Source organism: Crotalus tigris, unplaced genomic scaffold, assembly GCF_016545835.1.
Source record: "Crotalus tigris isolate CLP2741 ecotype Arizona unplaced genomic scaffold, ASM1654583v1 scf7180000018127.1262416, whole genome shotgun sequence".
Taxonomy (NCBI): domain Eukaryota; kingdom Metazoa; phylum Chordata; class Lepidosauria; order Squamata; family Viperidae; genus Crotalus; species Crotalus tigris.
Genome location: NW_024096838.1, coordinates 421,728 through 437,455, shown reverse-complemented (window position 1 = coordinate 437,455; position 15,728 = coordinate 421,728). Strand labels below are relative to the sequence as shown.

Sequence of the window (15,728 nt, the reverse complement as noted above, 5' to 3'; positions counted from 1 at the left end):
GCAGGAGACCCCTCTCCCCCCTCCTCCTCCTCCTCCGAATAATAGATTGGAAGGGACCTTGGAGGTCTTCTAGTCCAGCCCCCTGCTGAAGCAGGAGACTCCTCCCCTCCTTTTCCTCAGAATAATAGATTGGAAGGGACCTTGGAGGTCTTCTAGTCCAGCCCCCTGCTGAAGCAGGAGACTCCTCTCCCCCCCTCCTCCGAATAATAGATTGGAAGGGACCTTGGAGGTCTTCTAGTCCAGCCCCCTGCTGAAGCAGGAGACTCCTCTCCCCTCCTTCTCCTCAGAATAATAGATTGGAAGGGACCTTGGAGGTCTTCTAGTCCAGCCCCCTGCTGAAGCAGGAGACTCCTCTCCCCTCCTCCTCCTCCTCCTCAGAATAATAGATTGGAAGGGACCTTGGAGGGCTTCTAGTCCAGCCCCCTGCTCAGGCAGGAGACCGTATACCATTTCAAAGAAGTGGCTGAAGATCTGTTCCCTTCCAGAGGAAATGCTAAAAATTGCACCCAGGCTGAGAATGAGAAAACTGCATCCGTGTCCCAAATCCATGGATGTGACTGCTAACATGGTAACTTTGTGGCCAGTCCTCACATTTGCATCCTTCACAGGTCTGTAAAGCAAAGGAAAGCTGGGATAAGAACATCAGCACAGTCCGTTTCGCTTAGCAACCACTTCATCAATACGTCAGTCAGAATAGAGACGGAAAGGACCTTGGAGGTCTTAATAATAATAATAATAATAATAATAATAATAATAATAATAATAATAATAATAATAAAGTTGGAAGGGACCTTGGAGGTCATCTAGTCCAACCCCCTGTTCAGTCATTTCAGACAAATGATTATCCAATCTCTTTTGAGAGCCATTAGTGATGGAACATCCACAACCTCTGAGGCAAGCTATTCCATTGGCTGATTGCTGTAATTGTGTAACTGTTCTTCATATGTAATAATAATAATGATAAAGTTGGAAGGGACCTTGGAGGTCATCTAGTCCAATCCCCTACTCAGGCAAGAACCCTATACCATTTCGGACAAAGGGCTGTCCAGTCTCTTCTTAAAAACTTCCAGTGTTGGAGCGTTCACCGCTTCTGGAGGCAGGTTGTTCCACTGGTTAATTGTTCTCACTGTCAGGAAATTTCTCCTTAGTTCTAGGTTGCTTCTCTCCTTGATTAGTTTCCATCCATTGCTTCTTGTCCTGCCTTCAGGTGCTTTGGGGAATAGCTTGACTCCCTCTTCTTTGTGGCAACCCCTGAGATATTGGAAAACTGCTATCATGTTCCCCCTCGTCCTTCTCTTCTTTAAACTAGACATACCCAATTCCAGCAGCCGTTGCTTATATGTTTTAGCCTCCAGTCCCTTAATCATCTTTGTTGCTCTTCTCTGTACTCTTTCTAGAGTCTCAACATCTTTTTTACATCGCGGTGACCAAAACTGGATGCAGTATTCCAAGTGTGGCCTCACCAAGGCATTGTAAAGAGGGATTCTATCCCTCTGTTAATGCAGCCTAGCACTGTGTCGGCCTTTTTAGCAGCTGCAGCACACGGCTGGCTCCTATTTAAGGGATTATCCACTAGGACTCCGAGGTCCCTCTCACAGTTACTACTATTGAGCAAGGTACCCCCTATACTATACCTGTGCATTTGGTTTTTCTTGCCTAATCTTCTAGTCCAACTGCTCAAGCAGGAGACCATATATCATTTCAGGCGAGTGGCTGTGCAATCTCTTCTTAAAAACCTCCAGTGATGAAGTACGCACAACTTCTGAAGGCAACTTCTGTTCCACTGGTTCATTGTTCCCACTGTTAGGAAGTTTCTCCTTAATTCCAGGTTGCTTCTCTCCTTGATCAGTTTCCCTCCGTTGCTTCTTGTCCTGCCCTTTGGTGCTTTGAAAAAGTTGATCCCCTCTTCTTTTTGGCAGCCCCTCAAATAGTAGAATACTGCCATTATGTCATCCCTAATCCTTCTTTTCTCTAGATTGGCCATACCAATTTCTGCAACCGTTCTTCATATGTTTTAGCCTCCAGGCCTTTAATCATCTTAGTTGCTCTTCTGTGCACTTTTCTCCAAAGTCTCAACATCTGTTCTCTTGCAAAGGAAATGCTACAATTGCACCGACTGTGAGGAAGAGAAAGCTGCAGCCATATCCCAAATCCATGGATATGACTGCTGAACAGGGATGAAGAAGTAACTTTGTGAGCAGTCCTCGCATTTGCATCCTTCACAGGTCTGTAAAGCAAAGGAAAGCTGGGATAAGAGCATCTGTTTTCCTTAGCAACTGCTTCACTTAATGGCGGAGTTACGGTATCACTTGTGCTCATTAAAGAAGGACTACCTGTATTGAGATGATTCATATTTTGACCCCATCATATTTATTTGAAGAGCCGTGGTGGCGCACTGGTTAGAATGCAGTATTGCAGGCTAATTCAGCCTACTGCCAGCAGTTTGATTCTCACCGGCTCAAGGTAGACTCAGCCTTCCATCTTTCCGAGATCGGTAAAATATTGTTGGAGGTAATATGCTGACTCTGTGACTGTAAATTAGAGTTGTAAAGCACTGCGAAGCAGTATATAAGTCTAAGTGTTATTGTATTATTTGTTTATGAAATTTATTTGCTGCCCATCTTGTAACAAATGGCACTGGGCAGCTTACGACATAAAAACATTGAAAGACATTGAAATCATCCATTATAAAAAATACAGCAGATAAAAACATTAGCAGATAAAATCACATCCATCTTCCTAATGCAGTCCCTATTCCAGCTCAAAAGAATCCTTCTTCTGACTTTTTGCAGGGAGATGTTAAAAGATTAAAATATCACTTGTTACATTCTCTGTGCTTTTCCGTTGCAGATGTATAGGTCAGAAGCACGTGGTCTCCTTGCCTAGATACAAAAATATCTCATGAACGAGAGAGTGACAAGATCTGCAGCCCCATTTAAAGCCGTGTTGGAGAACAGAGGAAGATGGAGACACAACTGTTAGCAAGGGAGGCAACTGGAAAAGGTCCTTCTGCCATTCAGCTTGGGGACTGTGGGGACATCTGGGCAAGCACTGGACAGAAGATCCTGGAGGAGGAAACCATCCTCCCTTCAGAAGTTCAGCCCTGCAACTTCAGAAGGCTCCAATACCAGGAGGCTGAGTATCCCCGAGGACTTTGCAACCGATTCCACCAAGTCTGCCATGCATGGATGCAGCCAGAAAGGAACACCAAGGCGCAGATGCTGGACCTGGTGGTCCTAAAGCATTTCCTGGCCCTCCTGCCCCCTGAGATGGGGAGCTGGGTGCGGGAGTGTGGAGCAGAGACCAGCTCCCAAGCGGTGGCCCTGGCGGAAGGCTTCCTCATGGCCCAGGTGGAGAAGAAGCAGCAGGAAAACCTGCAGGTAGACGTCTTCATCTTGGAATCTCAAGATGGGTCCAAATAGGAGAAACGATATACAGGCAGTCTTCAACTTACCACCACAATTGAGCTTGAAATGTCTGTTGCTAAGCGAGTCATTTGTTAAGTGGGTTTTGCCCCATTTTATCACTTTCTTGCTGTAATTGTTAAGTGAGTAACAAGATTGTTAAAGTGAATCTGGATTCCCCCATTGATTTTTGCTTGTCGGAAGGTCGCAGAAGGGGATCACGTGACCCCGGGACACTGCAATCATCGTCGTAAATGCGAGCCAGTTGCCAAATTTTGATCAGGTGTGAAAAAACAGTCATACGTCTCTTATTGTAGTGCCGTTGTAACTATGAACAGTTGTTAAATGAACTATTGTAAATCAAGGATTACCCATATAATCATTAAACGTGCTTGGGAAAAACATATTTCTATCAACTAACATAAACACATTCATACATACCTATATATATATTTACATGCATACATACCACTTAAAAGGCAAGCTCCATGGACCACTAGGTCTTCTTCCGCCATCAGTTTTCCATCCCGAAGATGCTTTTTCACAAGGCAACTGGACCGCCTTGTTTTTCTTTGAAGATGTTTCTCTTCTCATCCAAGAAGTTTCATCAGGTCTGATTGGATGGTGCTGAATAGAAGGATTTATACTCCTTGCAGACAGCTGGTCATTTGCATTCGTTTAGAGAGTCGTTGAGGCCACTTGGTGGTTTACAACAAACCTCTAAGTAGCCTCAACAACTCTCTAAAACAGTGGTTCTCAACCCGTGGGTCGGGACCCCATTTGGGGTCGAAACGACCATTTCACGGGGGTCGCCAAACGTCGCAGTCCGCCATTTTTTCCCCCTTTTCCTTAGCTGTGCTACTCCCTTTTATTCTATTGGCTTTTGAAAGCCAATAGAATAGACTCTCTTGAATAGAGTCTAATACTATTGGCTTTCAAAAGCCAATAGAAATTGTCCAGGCTGTCTCTGCCCTGCTGAGCCCGTCAAAAGTCCCATTCTGCAAACGGTGCTGCACCAGTTGAGTAGTCCTCGACTTACGACTGGTTGAGTAGTCCTCGACTTACAACCGGTTGGAGGTCGCGGCATTAAAAAGGTTGAGAACCACTGCTCTAAAAGAATGCAAATGACCAGCTATCTGCAAGGAGAATGAATCCTTCCATTCCCCACCATCCGGTCAGAGCTAAAGAAGCTTCTTGGATGAGAAGCGAAACGTCTTCAAAGAGAAAAAAAGAAAGTCCAGTTGCCTCGTGAAAAAGCATCTTTGGGACAACTATGACCTGGATGACTGAGAATCTCCAAAGACCTCAGTTTTCTATGTTTCTGTGGTAAGGATTTCTGGCCTTTTAAACATTAAGAACACCCGTGTTTCTCTTCTACTGTAAACTGCCACAAAAACTTCAGCTGATGGATGATTTTAAAAATGTAACAATAAATAAACTCTTACGGCCGATCGTTCATTTCTTCCATTTGGGGCAACGGTTCCCTTCTTAGTTTCCATCTCCACTGATGGAGATAAAGCAGACATGTTGAACTCGTGACATCGCGTGACGTATCGGAGCTTTTTCCCCATTGCCGGCAATGGGGTGGGTGCGGTGACAGGTCCGGCCCGTGGGCCACCAGCTTGATACCCTGATATAAAGTATAGAACATTGGTTCTCAACCTTTTTAATGCCGTGACCCCCAACCAATCGTAAGTCGAGGACTACTCAACTGGTCGTAAGACGAGGACTATTCAACTGGTGCAGCACCATTTGCAGAATGGGACTTTTGGCGGGCTCAGCAGGGTAGAGACAGCCTGGACAATTCCTATTGGCTTTTGAAAGCCAATAGAATTAGACTCTATTCAAGAGAGTCTATTCTATTGGCTTTCAAAAGCCAATAGAATAAAAGGGAGTAGCACAGCTAAGGAAAAGGGGGAAAAAATGGCGGACTGCGTTGTTTGGCGACCCCCGTGAAATGGTCGTTCGACCCCAAATGGGGTCCCGACCCACCGGTTGAGAACCACTGGTATAGAAGCATTGTGGATTGAGAAATATCCATTACTTCTTCTCTGTTGGTCCATTTAACCCTCTTTTCCTTTTTCTCCTATCTTCAATTTCTTTTTCTCCTTTCTTCCTTTTCAGCAGCAGGAGTCCCCCTGGGCTGTCATCCCTGAAAATCTAGAAAGAGAAGTTTCCTCTAAGGATCTGCTTCTCGGACACTTTTCAAAAGAAGATCCATATCGGGGCACTTCAGAAGGTAAGAGAGGGTCCTTCCAAGCAATGTGAACGTCCTGGCTCCCCTTGGGAATAATCTCTTTCCTTATTTTATTTGTTAGGTTTTTAAAAATCCTTCCTTTATTGCTTTTGTCTCCTTCACAGGGAACAGAACCACCTCATTTGTATTCATGCGGCCATCTTCTTCTGCTGGAACCGAAAGCAGGGCTGAGCCCACAGCTCAGGTAGCAGAACAAATCTCAGGAGATGAAAGGGACCGTATCCCATAGGTGCCGCTCCAAAAGGAAACCTGACTTTCTTGCGTTTTTTTCTCTTGAAAACATTTCGCTTCTCAGCCAAGAAGCTTCTTCAGCTCTGGCTTGATGGTGGGGAACGGAAGGCTTTATACTCCTTGCAGACAGCTGGTCATTTGCCTTCTTTTAGAGCAGTGGTTCTCAACCTGTGGGTCGGGACCCCATTTGGGGTCGAACGACCATTTCACGGGGGTCGCCAAACAACGCAGTCCGCCATTTTTTTTCCCCTTTTCCTTAGCTGTGCTACTCTCTTTTATTCTATTGGCTTTTGAAAGCCAATAGATTAGACTCTCTTGAATAGAGTCTAATTCTATTGGCTTTCCAAAGCCAATAGGAATTGTCCAGGCTGTCTCTGCCCTGCTGAGCCCGCCAAAAGTCCCATTCTGCAAACAGTGCTGCACCAGTTGAGTAGTCCTTGACTTATGACCAGTTAAGTAGTCCTCGACTTACGACTGGTTGGAGGTCGCGGCATTAAAAAGGTTGAGAACCACTGATTTAGAGAGTCGTTGAGGCCATTTGGAGGTTTATCTGTGTCCTCAGGGTCAAATGGGTGTGCAGGCTTCTTGGAACTGCTCAAAGGACTATAGACTGGAAATGGTGTCATATCCCTCCCAGTCTGTTGAGAGAGGGCTGTTGAATTTTGACATAGATGGCCTCTTTGACCCTTCCATCAAACCCCTGTTTCAACCATGACCTGGATGACTGAGAACCTCCATAGATAAAGTTGGAAGGAATCTTGGACATCTAGTCTGGGGGTAGGCAACCTTGGCTCTTTTATGACTCGTGGACTTCAACTCCCAGAATTCCTGAGCCTGAAGTCCACGAGTCATAAAAGAGCCAAGGTTGCCTACCCCTGATCTAGTCCAACCCCCGCTCAAGCTGAATTGTTATGAAAAGATCTGCTGCTTGGCTACTACAGGATTTGTTTTCAGGTGAACCCCTTGCAAGTTTCTTTGCTCCTTCTGCATGCTCTTAGTACTGTATATGCCGGCGTATAAGGCGACTTCCGCGAGCGCTAAAATCGGTGCCAAAGACGGGGGTCGTCTTATACGCCGGATCGCCTTGTACGCCGGCATATATGGTATTAAAAAAAAAAGCACTTTGAAGAGAAGAGAGTAAATTTTTCTCTATCCATAACCCGATTGGAGACTTCTACCAAACTCTGCCTCCAAATGGTGGCAGACAGGACATCTATGGAGATTCTCAGTCATCCAGGTCATGGTGGTCCCACCGGTGCTTTTTCAAAAGACCACTGGACTTTTTTTCCCCCCCCCCCCCTTGAAGACGTTTCGCTTCTCATCCAAGAAATTTCTGTCAGAACTGAAGAAGCTTCTTGGATGAGAAGCGAAACGTCTTCAAGGAAAAATGAAGTCCAGATGCCTTTTGAAAAAGCAGCTTTGAGGTAGACAAGGGACCCTATCAAGATTTCTGGACTTCTGTGTAGACTATTTCAATCACATGAAATGGGAAATTGAGGGTTTAATTGTTCTGTGGCTCCACATTTAGCACGGCAGGTCCTAAGCACACAAAACGGGTAAAGTTCGACATATTTTCATGTTTGGTGGAATTGTAAAAAGGTAAAGGCTTTTTGGATTATGATTTGGTGGAACATTCAAAAGATTTTTAAAAGGAAGATAAAGTTCACCCCTCAATTATTCCTATTGGGTATCTTTGTGGATTTAAATGACAAAGAAACTACTTTAATGTTGAATTTATTAACTGCAGCAAGGTTATTAGTAGGCTCGTATTGGAAGAAGGACTCGTTGCCTACTTTAGAAGAATGGATATTTAAAGTCTCTAACTTTGCAGAAATGGCAAAAATTTCTGCTTATTTGAAGGATCATACACAAGAAAAATATATTATTGTATGGAGAAGATGGATAGATTATATTCAGAAAAAATATGGGACTATAAAGTTTCATTTATTTTATAAGTAAATTTTATAGTAACTGTTGTAGAGATTTGTTTATATGACTTAATTTAAGGGAGTTAAAGGTTAAGTATGATGTTTTTTTTCTCTTTTATTTTCTTTTCTCTTTTTTTCTTTTTTCTTTTTTTATTATTGTTTCTTCCTTTCTTAATAATAACCCTGTATTCTGCTCTGGGAAGCGAGGGGGGAGGGTTGAGGGTGGGTGGGTGGGTGGGTGAGTGGGTGGGTAATGATAATATAGTTATGGCAAATGCTTGGGCATTTGCCCTATGCTGCGTTCATGTGTGTGAGAGGGATGAGAGGGGAGGAAGGAGTAGGGAGGAAGTAGGATGGTTAGAGGAGATGGGGAGGGGAAGAGAATAGGAGGGGAGGAGAGAAAGAGGAGGGAAGTAGGGAAGGTTTAGAGAGGGTGGACGCAGCCTGGGGGGAATGGGCAGGCGGTACCAATGGTTAATTGTATTTTGTATGAATAAATGAAAAATAAAAAACTTTTTTAATTAAAAAAAAACGGGTAAAGTTGAAATCATAAGCTCATCATAACTCAAGTCTCAAGGTTACTGTGGAAATCAGGAAAGAAAATACCTATGCTGAGAGATTCTTAAAGAGAAAATTGAATTCATGTTTTCCCAGAAATCCAGAACTTTTATCTTGTGCAAAAGGTGGTTTGCCATCGTTATTTTTAAAACACTGAAAAAAAGAACCAGGAATATGTGTTCAACAATCCTTGCTCACAATCACTCAAGCCCTAGTGACCTCCCATCAGGACCATTGCAATGTGTTGTACATAAGATTGCCCTTGAAAAGCATCCGGAGGCTCACGTTGATCCAAAATGCAGCGGCCCACATGGTTTTGTGCAGACCCAGGTGTACATATGTGTCATTCCTACTGTGGGAGCTGAATGGGCTGCCAATTTGCTTCCAGGTGCAATTCAAGGTGCTGGTTGTCACCTTTAAAGCTGTACGTAGCTTGGGATCAGGTTATCTAAAAGACCGTCTCTTCCTGTTACATCTACCTGACCCTCCAGAGCGGTGAGGTAGGGAACGTTCTGGTTCCCCCCTCTTATGGAGGTCCATCTGATAGGATCAAGAAGAAGGGCCTTCTCTGTGATAGGCTTCCTCCCTGTGATACATCATCCCTGTGGAGATACGATTGGCCCTCACCTTAGAATAGAATAGTATAACATAGTTGGAAGAGACCTTGTAGATCTTCTAGTCCAATCCCCTGCTCAGGCAGGAAACCCTACACCATTTCGGACAAATGGCTGTCCAGTCTTTTCTTAAAAACTTCCAGGGTTGGAGCATTCACAGCTTCTGGAGGCAGGATGTTCCACTGGTTAATTGTTCTGTCAGGAAGTTTCTCCTTAGTTCTGCGTTGCTTCTCTCCTTGATTAGTTTCCATCCATTGCTTCTTGCCCTGCCCTTGGGTGCTTTGGAGAATAGCTTGACCCCCTCTTCTTTGGGGCAGCCCCTGAGAGATTGGACCACTGCTATCATGCTACTCCTAGTTCTTCTTTTCATTAAACTAAGTTTAAACTTCATTAAACTAGACATGCCCAATTCCAGCAACCATTCTTTATATGTTTTAGCCCCCAGTCCCCTAATCATTTTTGTTGCTCTTCTCTGCACTTTTTCTAGAGTCTCAACATCTTTTTTTATAGCCTTCAGTGAGAGCCTTTGAACTTGGCCCATTTTCTTACATAGGATGTTACATCCTCATCTTTCACTCATTGCAGATGTCCCCTTATAGGATTTGTGAACTTCTAAATCCTCCCTTGTCTGTTAATAGAGAAATTTGTTTCCTTGTTCAGGGTCTCGTGTCCTTCGAGGATGTGGCGGTGTATTTTTCTGAGGAGGAATGGTCTCAGATGGATGCCCACCAGAAAGCCCTCCATGAGGAAGTCATGCTGGAGAATTCTCAGAATGTGGCCTCTCTGGGTAAGAGTCCCCTACTCAGCCTTCAAACATGGAGAAGACAGAGTTAGCCAAATATTTCTCCCCAACCAGATCTCATCTCCTGTATACAGGAAGGAGTTAATCCTATCTTCTCCAAGCAAGGGAAGAAATTAACAGCTAAATGTCTATGGAGATTCTCAGTCATCCAGGTCATGGTTGTCCCAAAGGTGCTTTTTCAGGAGGCAACTGGACTTCCTTATTTTTCTTTGAAGACATCTTGCAGCCAAGAAGGCTCCACACACATTTGCATTACTCAGGTGACCCTGAAGACATAGGTAAACCTCCAAATGGCCCCATCAGCTCTCTAAAAGAATGCAAACGACCAGCTGTCTGCGAGGAGTATAAGTCCTTCCATTTCCCACCATCTAGTCCAGTGGTTCTCAACCTTTTTAATGCCGCGACCCCCAACCGGTCGTAAGTCGAGGACTACTCAACCGGTCGTAAGTCGAGGACTACTCAACTGGTGCAGCACCGTTTGTAGAATGGGACTTTTGGCGGGCTCAAGAGAGTCTATTCTATTGACTTTCAAAAGCCAATAGAATAAAAGAGAGTAGCACAGCTAAGGAAAAGGGGGGAAAAGATGGCAGACTGCATTGTTTGGCGACCCCCATGAAATGGTCGTTCGATCCCAAATGGGGTTCTGACCCACAGGTTGAGAACCACTGACCTAGTCAGAGCTGAAGAAGCTTCTTGGATGAGAATCGAAAGGTCTTCAAATTAAAATAAGAAAGTCCAGTTGCCTCCTGACAAAGCACCTTTGGGACAAAATTAACAGCTACTTCCTTAGATCCGTCATGTTGTCATTTGTTATCTCATACTTCAGATATTCCCCTTCAAGAATATATTTTTTTTTACTTTCTCAGTGCTTCATTTTAGATTATGAACCCAGTGATCTGACTTCCGACCTTCGCAGTCACTTCTTGTATAGGATAGGAAGCTACTTGCTTGTCCTATGAACCAGAGATGTTTTCTAAAAATTGTTATTTGGCAACTGCGAGATGAACGGCATATAAATTTGTTAAATAAATTTAAGAAGCTGTGCGGACTTCAATTCCCAGAGTTCCCCAGCCAACAAGGCACACAGCTTAAAGTTGCCACAGTTGAGAAACAATGGATTACAATGTTTTCTTCTTTTTGACATTTTCTTCTGTAATCCAGTGTCTCTAGATCAGTGGTTCTCACCTTTCTAATGCCGCGACCCCATAATACAGTTCCCCATGTTGTGCTGACCCCCAACCACTTATACATCACCGGGTGCCAGGGGCATGGCCAAAGAAAAGGGGGAAAAAATGGCAGACAGCCTTGTTTGGCGACCCCCGTGAAATGGTCGTTCGACCCCAAATGGGGTCCCGACGCACAGGTTGAGAACCACTGCTCTAGATTCTGGGTGAAATATGTGGAGCACCTATGTGGAGATGTGGCTTTAAGTTAATAGATAATATTAATAGATAAACTACTTGACTGCAATGCAGTGGTTGCAATGGGGAGGAGACGATGGCAGAGGAGAAGTAGGAAAATATGGATAGGGAATGAAATATGATTGGCTCTGCTCAAATTATCCCTCTGGACGTCCTTAAGAAAAGAAATATATCTTTTGATTCCTCACTACTTTATATCTGACCTCTGTTAAGATATGAAGAAAATTAATTTGCTGAGGGAAAAATGATAAGGGCACAGATTTCCTCTTCAGTTAAAATAAATAAACTTCTATTTTCTGGGGGAAAAGACTTTTAAAAAATTCAAAGTTCTCTCGTCCATGTAAAATAGAAATTATTTACTTGGATAGGCTTTGCTATTTAACAGAAATTGACTTTTGAAGGTGTTCCTTCAAGAGAAACTACATCGGCATATTGACCATGTATCTTTATATTCCTGAAATTGTAATAATCCCATCAGATGTCCACAATGAATAAATTTTATTATTATTATTATCTCAGTAAGTCAACAAAATCTTAGGGGGGAATTCAGTGACGTTCTTTGATATATATATTTTTTTCTTTCCCTTAGCTTTGTCCAATTTTTCTTTTTTCTTCTCAAGGAGTTCATGGGCAGGAGAATGACAGTTGCAAGGAACCATTTCAAGAGATCGATCAGAAAAAGGAAGAAAGACTTAAAAAAGAGAAAAACCAGTCCAAAAAGCCGGGGAGAAAAAAATCCAATCTCCATTGTATTCAGATTCAAGATGTTCTTCAACAACCTTGGAAAGGAAGAAGTCAAGAAAAGACTTTAGGGAAAAGAAGGGAAACATTCAAAGACACATTAGTTGTTAATAAAAACTACAGGACTTACACTAAAGGAGAAGGTGGTGCATTGTTGGACAATAGAAAGTATCACAGAAGAACTATTTCTTTAGCTGAAAGAAGAAGAGCAGGAGAAAAGCCATACCAATGCATGGAGTGTGGAAAATGCTTCAAATGGAGCCAGTATCTTAGGTCCCATAGAAGGATGCATGCAGGGGAGAAACCATATCAATGCCTGGAGTGTGGGAAGAGCTTTAGTCAAAAAAGCCATCTTACTTCTCACAAAAGAATCCACAGTGGGGAAAAACCTTACAAATGCACGGAGTGTGGAAAGAACTTTTCTCAGAGTAGTCACCTTAATTATCACAGAAGGATCCACAGCGGAGAGAAGCCTTATAAATGCATGGAATGTGGTAACACTTTCCGGAGGCGCTGTGACCTTGCTTCCCATAAAAGGATCCATACAGGAGAGAAGCCATATAAATGTGCGGAATGTGGAAAGAGCTTTAGTCAGAATTGTTCCCTTAGGTCTCATCAAAAGATCCATACAGAAGAGAAATCATATAAATGCACTGTGTGTGGAAGAAGCTTCCGGTGGAAACATTGTCTGGTTTCCCATCAAAGGATACACACGGGAGAGAAGCCATATCAATGCACGGAGTGTGGGAAGAGCTTCAATACAAGCAGTAGCCTTTCTACCCACAGAAGAATTCACTCAAAGGAAAAACATAAATGCACACAGTGTGGAATAAGTTTCAGTCAGAGGGCTTGCCTAATTTCTCATAAAAGGAGCCATAAAGGAGAGAAACCATACAAATGCGTGGAATGCGGGAAAGGATTCCAGAAAAACAGCTCCCTTATATCCCATAAAAGAATCCACATAGGAGAGGAAACATATGAATGCATGGAATGTGGAATGAATTTCCGTGAAACTGGATTGCTTGTGCGTCATGAAAAGACGCACAGAGAGGAGAAACCATATAAGTGCATGGAGTGCGGAAAGAGCTTTAACAACAGCACTACCCTTACTTGTCATAACAGAACTCACACTGGAGAAAAACCGTTTAAATGTACGGAGTGCGGAAAGAGGTTCGGTCAAAGTAGCCACCTCATTTCCCATAAAAGGATTCATACAGGGGAAAAACCATATAAATGCACAGAATGTGGGAAAAGCTTTTCTCAGCTTTCTTCTCACAAAAAAGTCCACAGGACAGAGAAACCCTATAAATGTATGGAGTGTGGGAAAAGTTTTAAATGGAATAGTGTTCTTATTTCTCATAAAAGAACTCACACAGGGGAAAAACCATATCAATGCACCAAATGTGGGAAAAGCTTTATTACGAGCAGTAAACTTTCTTTCCATATGAGGATCCATTCAGAAGAGAAACCATATAAATGTACGGAATGTGGAAAGAGTTTTAGTCAGGGATGTGACCTAATTTCCCACGAAAGGACCCACTTAATCGCAAAACCATTTAAATGCATGGAATGCGGAAAGTGTTTCCGTTGGGAAAATGCTCTTTGTTATCACAAAAGGAGCCACACAGGGGAGGAACCCTACAAATGCAAGGTGTGTGGGGAAACATTCAAAACTAGCAGTAACCTTACTTCACATAGAAGAAGGACCCACTTGAAAAAGAAATAACTGCCTGGAGTACAGGAAGAACTCTGACTAGAGTTTTGACCTAATTTCTTGTCAGAATCCAAAACAAAGTCTATAAATGTAGAATGGGGTGATAATTTGAGCTGAGTGCAAAGAATTCATACGAAGGAATATTGTCCTAAAATACAGAAGAATTGTGATGGACAAAAGAAAATCATGCATGAAAAATTAGGAAGTCTTCAGTGCTAACATGGAATGGACATCTTCAACAAACATTTATATTGTTACTTCAGATTCCAACTGCAAAAGGATAATTTCTTCATGAGAGAAGAGGGTTGAGACATTTTCATGTTCAGCAGTTTATTAATGTAACTGATATTCATGGGTGCTTTTATAGGAATTAAAGTTTATTTTTAGATTAGTTTACAGACACTGGGTATATATGCTACTCCCGGTTGTCATAGAAGTAAACAACATTTGCATTTTGCTAAAATGTTTGCTATATGCACACTATTTTTAATGCAAAGAGGAAAAATTAAATCAATGATATCTCAGGGTATAGAAAGGGATCTGAAAAGAAGAATGCTATATCTGGGATAATAGACATAGGTCACTGCTAGATACCAGCAACAAATTAGGATTTATTTTATTTTATTTTTTTGTATCTTGCTGTGCCAGGGGGTTGGTCATTCTGGTTTTGCAACCCAAATCTACTTTAACCTCAAGGACTACTGAGCAGGAAGCAAGAATTGTTGCTATTAGATGTTGGCCTCTTTCAGACATTGCAAGGTCTCTGTCATGGTTCCGACAGATGAAACTCTTCAAAAGAACTTTAAGGCATTATTTACCTTAAAGAATCTTTATTTTGAGTAGCATAATATCAGCATTGCATAATCAAAGCCAAAAATTGAATTCCCCTCCCCTGAGCACATAGTATCAAAGCACAATTCCCTCCTCCAATTAACAGTCATAAATCACATTCCCCAATTAACTTGAAGCGTGGGCCTCCTCTCCGGTTCTCCAGCCCGTCAATTCCTTATCAGCTCTGGTTACAATAACCTTGTTTCTCACGCTAGGTTTAGTGTTGTTATATCTAGCTGGGCTCTCGTTCACATCCCCCCTCCCAGCATTATCTATCTCTAAAATCAAAAGGTAAAAGATGGCTACATTTCCATCTTTTGTCAATGCAAAAACATCCGATGGTAGCAGTGTTGACAGTCTCATTTTAACTCATCGATGGTGATTCTGTTACAACCATAGATATCCCAAAGTTCTTTGATCCAGAACAGAGTGCAAGATGGTCAAGTCGCACCTCATCTTTCAAAGAGTAAAGCAGTTGCTGTGAGAAGGAATCATCAAGAGAGCAATATGGATCAAAGGGTCTGGAGGCTAAATTGTATGATGAATGTTACGTCTAACCTGTCAAAAAGAAGGATTGCGGAGACATGATAACTGCCTTCCAGTATTTGAGGGGCTGTCACAGAGAAGAGAGGACTGACTTATTCCCCATAGTATCTGAGGCAAGACAAGAAGTAATGGGTGGAAGCTCGTTAAAGAGAATCCAACCTAGAAGTAAGGAGACATTTCCTGACAGTGAGAACACTTGAAACAGCTTGTTTCCTGGAATTGTGGATGCTCCATCACTGGAGGTTTTCAACAATAGACTGGAATGATATAAGGTCTTCTGCTTTGAGCAGGGGGTTGGACTAGAAGACCTCTGAGGTCCCTTCCAGCCCTTTGGTTCCTGCTAGGTGCATTGAAGATGAACAGATCTTCTGTTCATAAATAAATAAATAAATAAAACTTTTGATAGAAAAAATGCTTTCTCATTCCTACTGTCCACCCTGAGTCTCAACTTCACACAAAAGAAACAAGATTTGAGTTTGGTTTCTGTGGAGATTCTCAGTCCTCCCAATCATGGTTGTCCCAAAGGTGCTTTTTCATGATAGAACCATGCTTTCTTTTTTTTTCTTTGAAGACATTTTGCTTCTCATCCAAGAAGCTTCTTCAGCTCTGACTGGATAATGAGGAATGGAAGGATTTATACTCCTTGTAGACAGCTGGTCATTTATTTTATTTATTTATGAG

At 42.6% G+C, this 15,728-nt stretch overlaps 1 protein-coding gene across 1 annotated transcript in view; it reads left to right on the top strand.

Annotated features, from left to right (window-relative positions):
* The window catches only part of LOC120310155 (zinc finger protein 208-like), a 50,938-nt gene extending 35,479 nt beyond the window's left edge, over positions 1-15,459 (top strand). The window contains exons 13-17 of the mRNA XM_039348255.1: positions 2,940-3,380; positions 5,529-5,643; positions 5,766-5,845; positions 9,653-9,779; positions 11,836-15,459. Coding sequence (XP_039204189.1) covers positions 2,940-3,380; positions 5,529-5,643; positions 5,766-5,845; positions 9,653-9,779; positions 11,836-13,682 — 2,610 coding nt within the window. The 3' untranslated portion in view covers positions 13,683-15,459. The remainder of the gene's footprint in view (positions 1-2,939; positions 3,381-5,528; positions 5,644-5,765; positions 5,846-9,652; positions 9,780-11,835) is intronic.
* Positions 15,460-15,728: the final 269 nt, after the last annotated feature.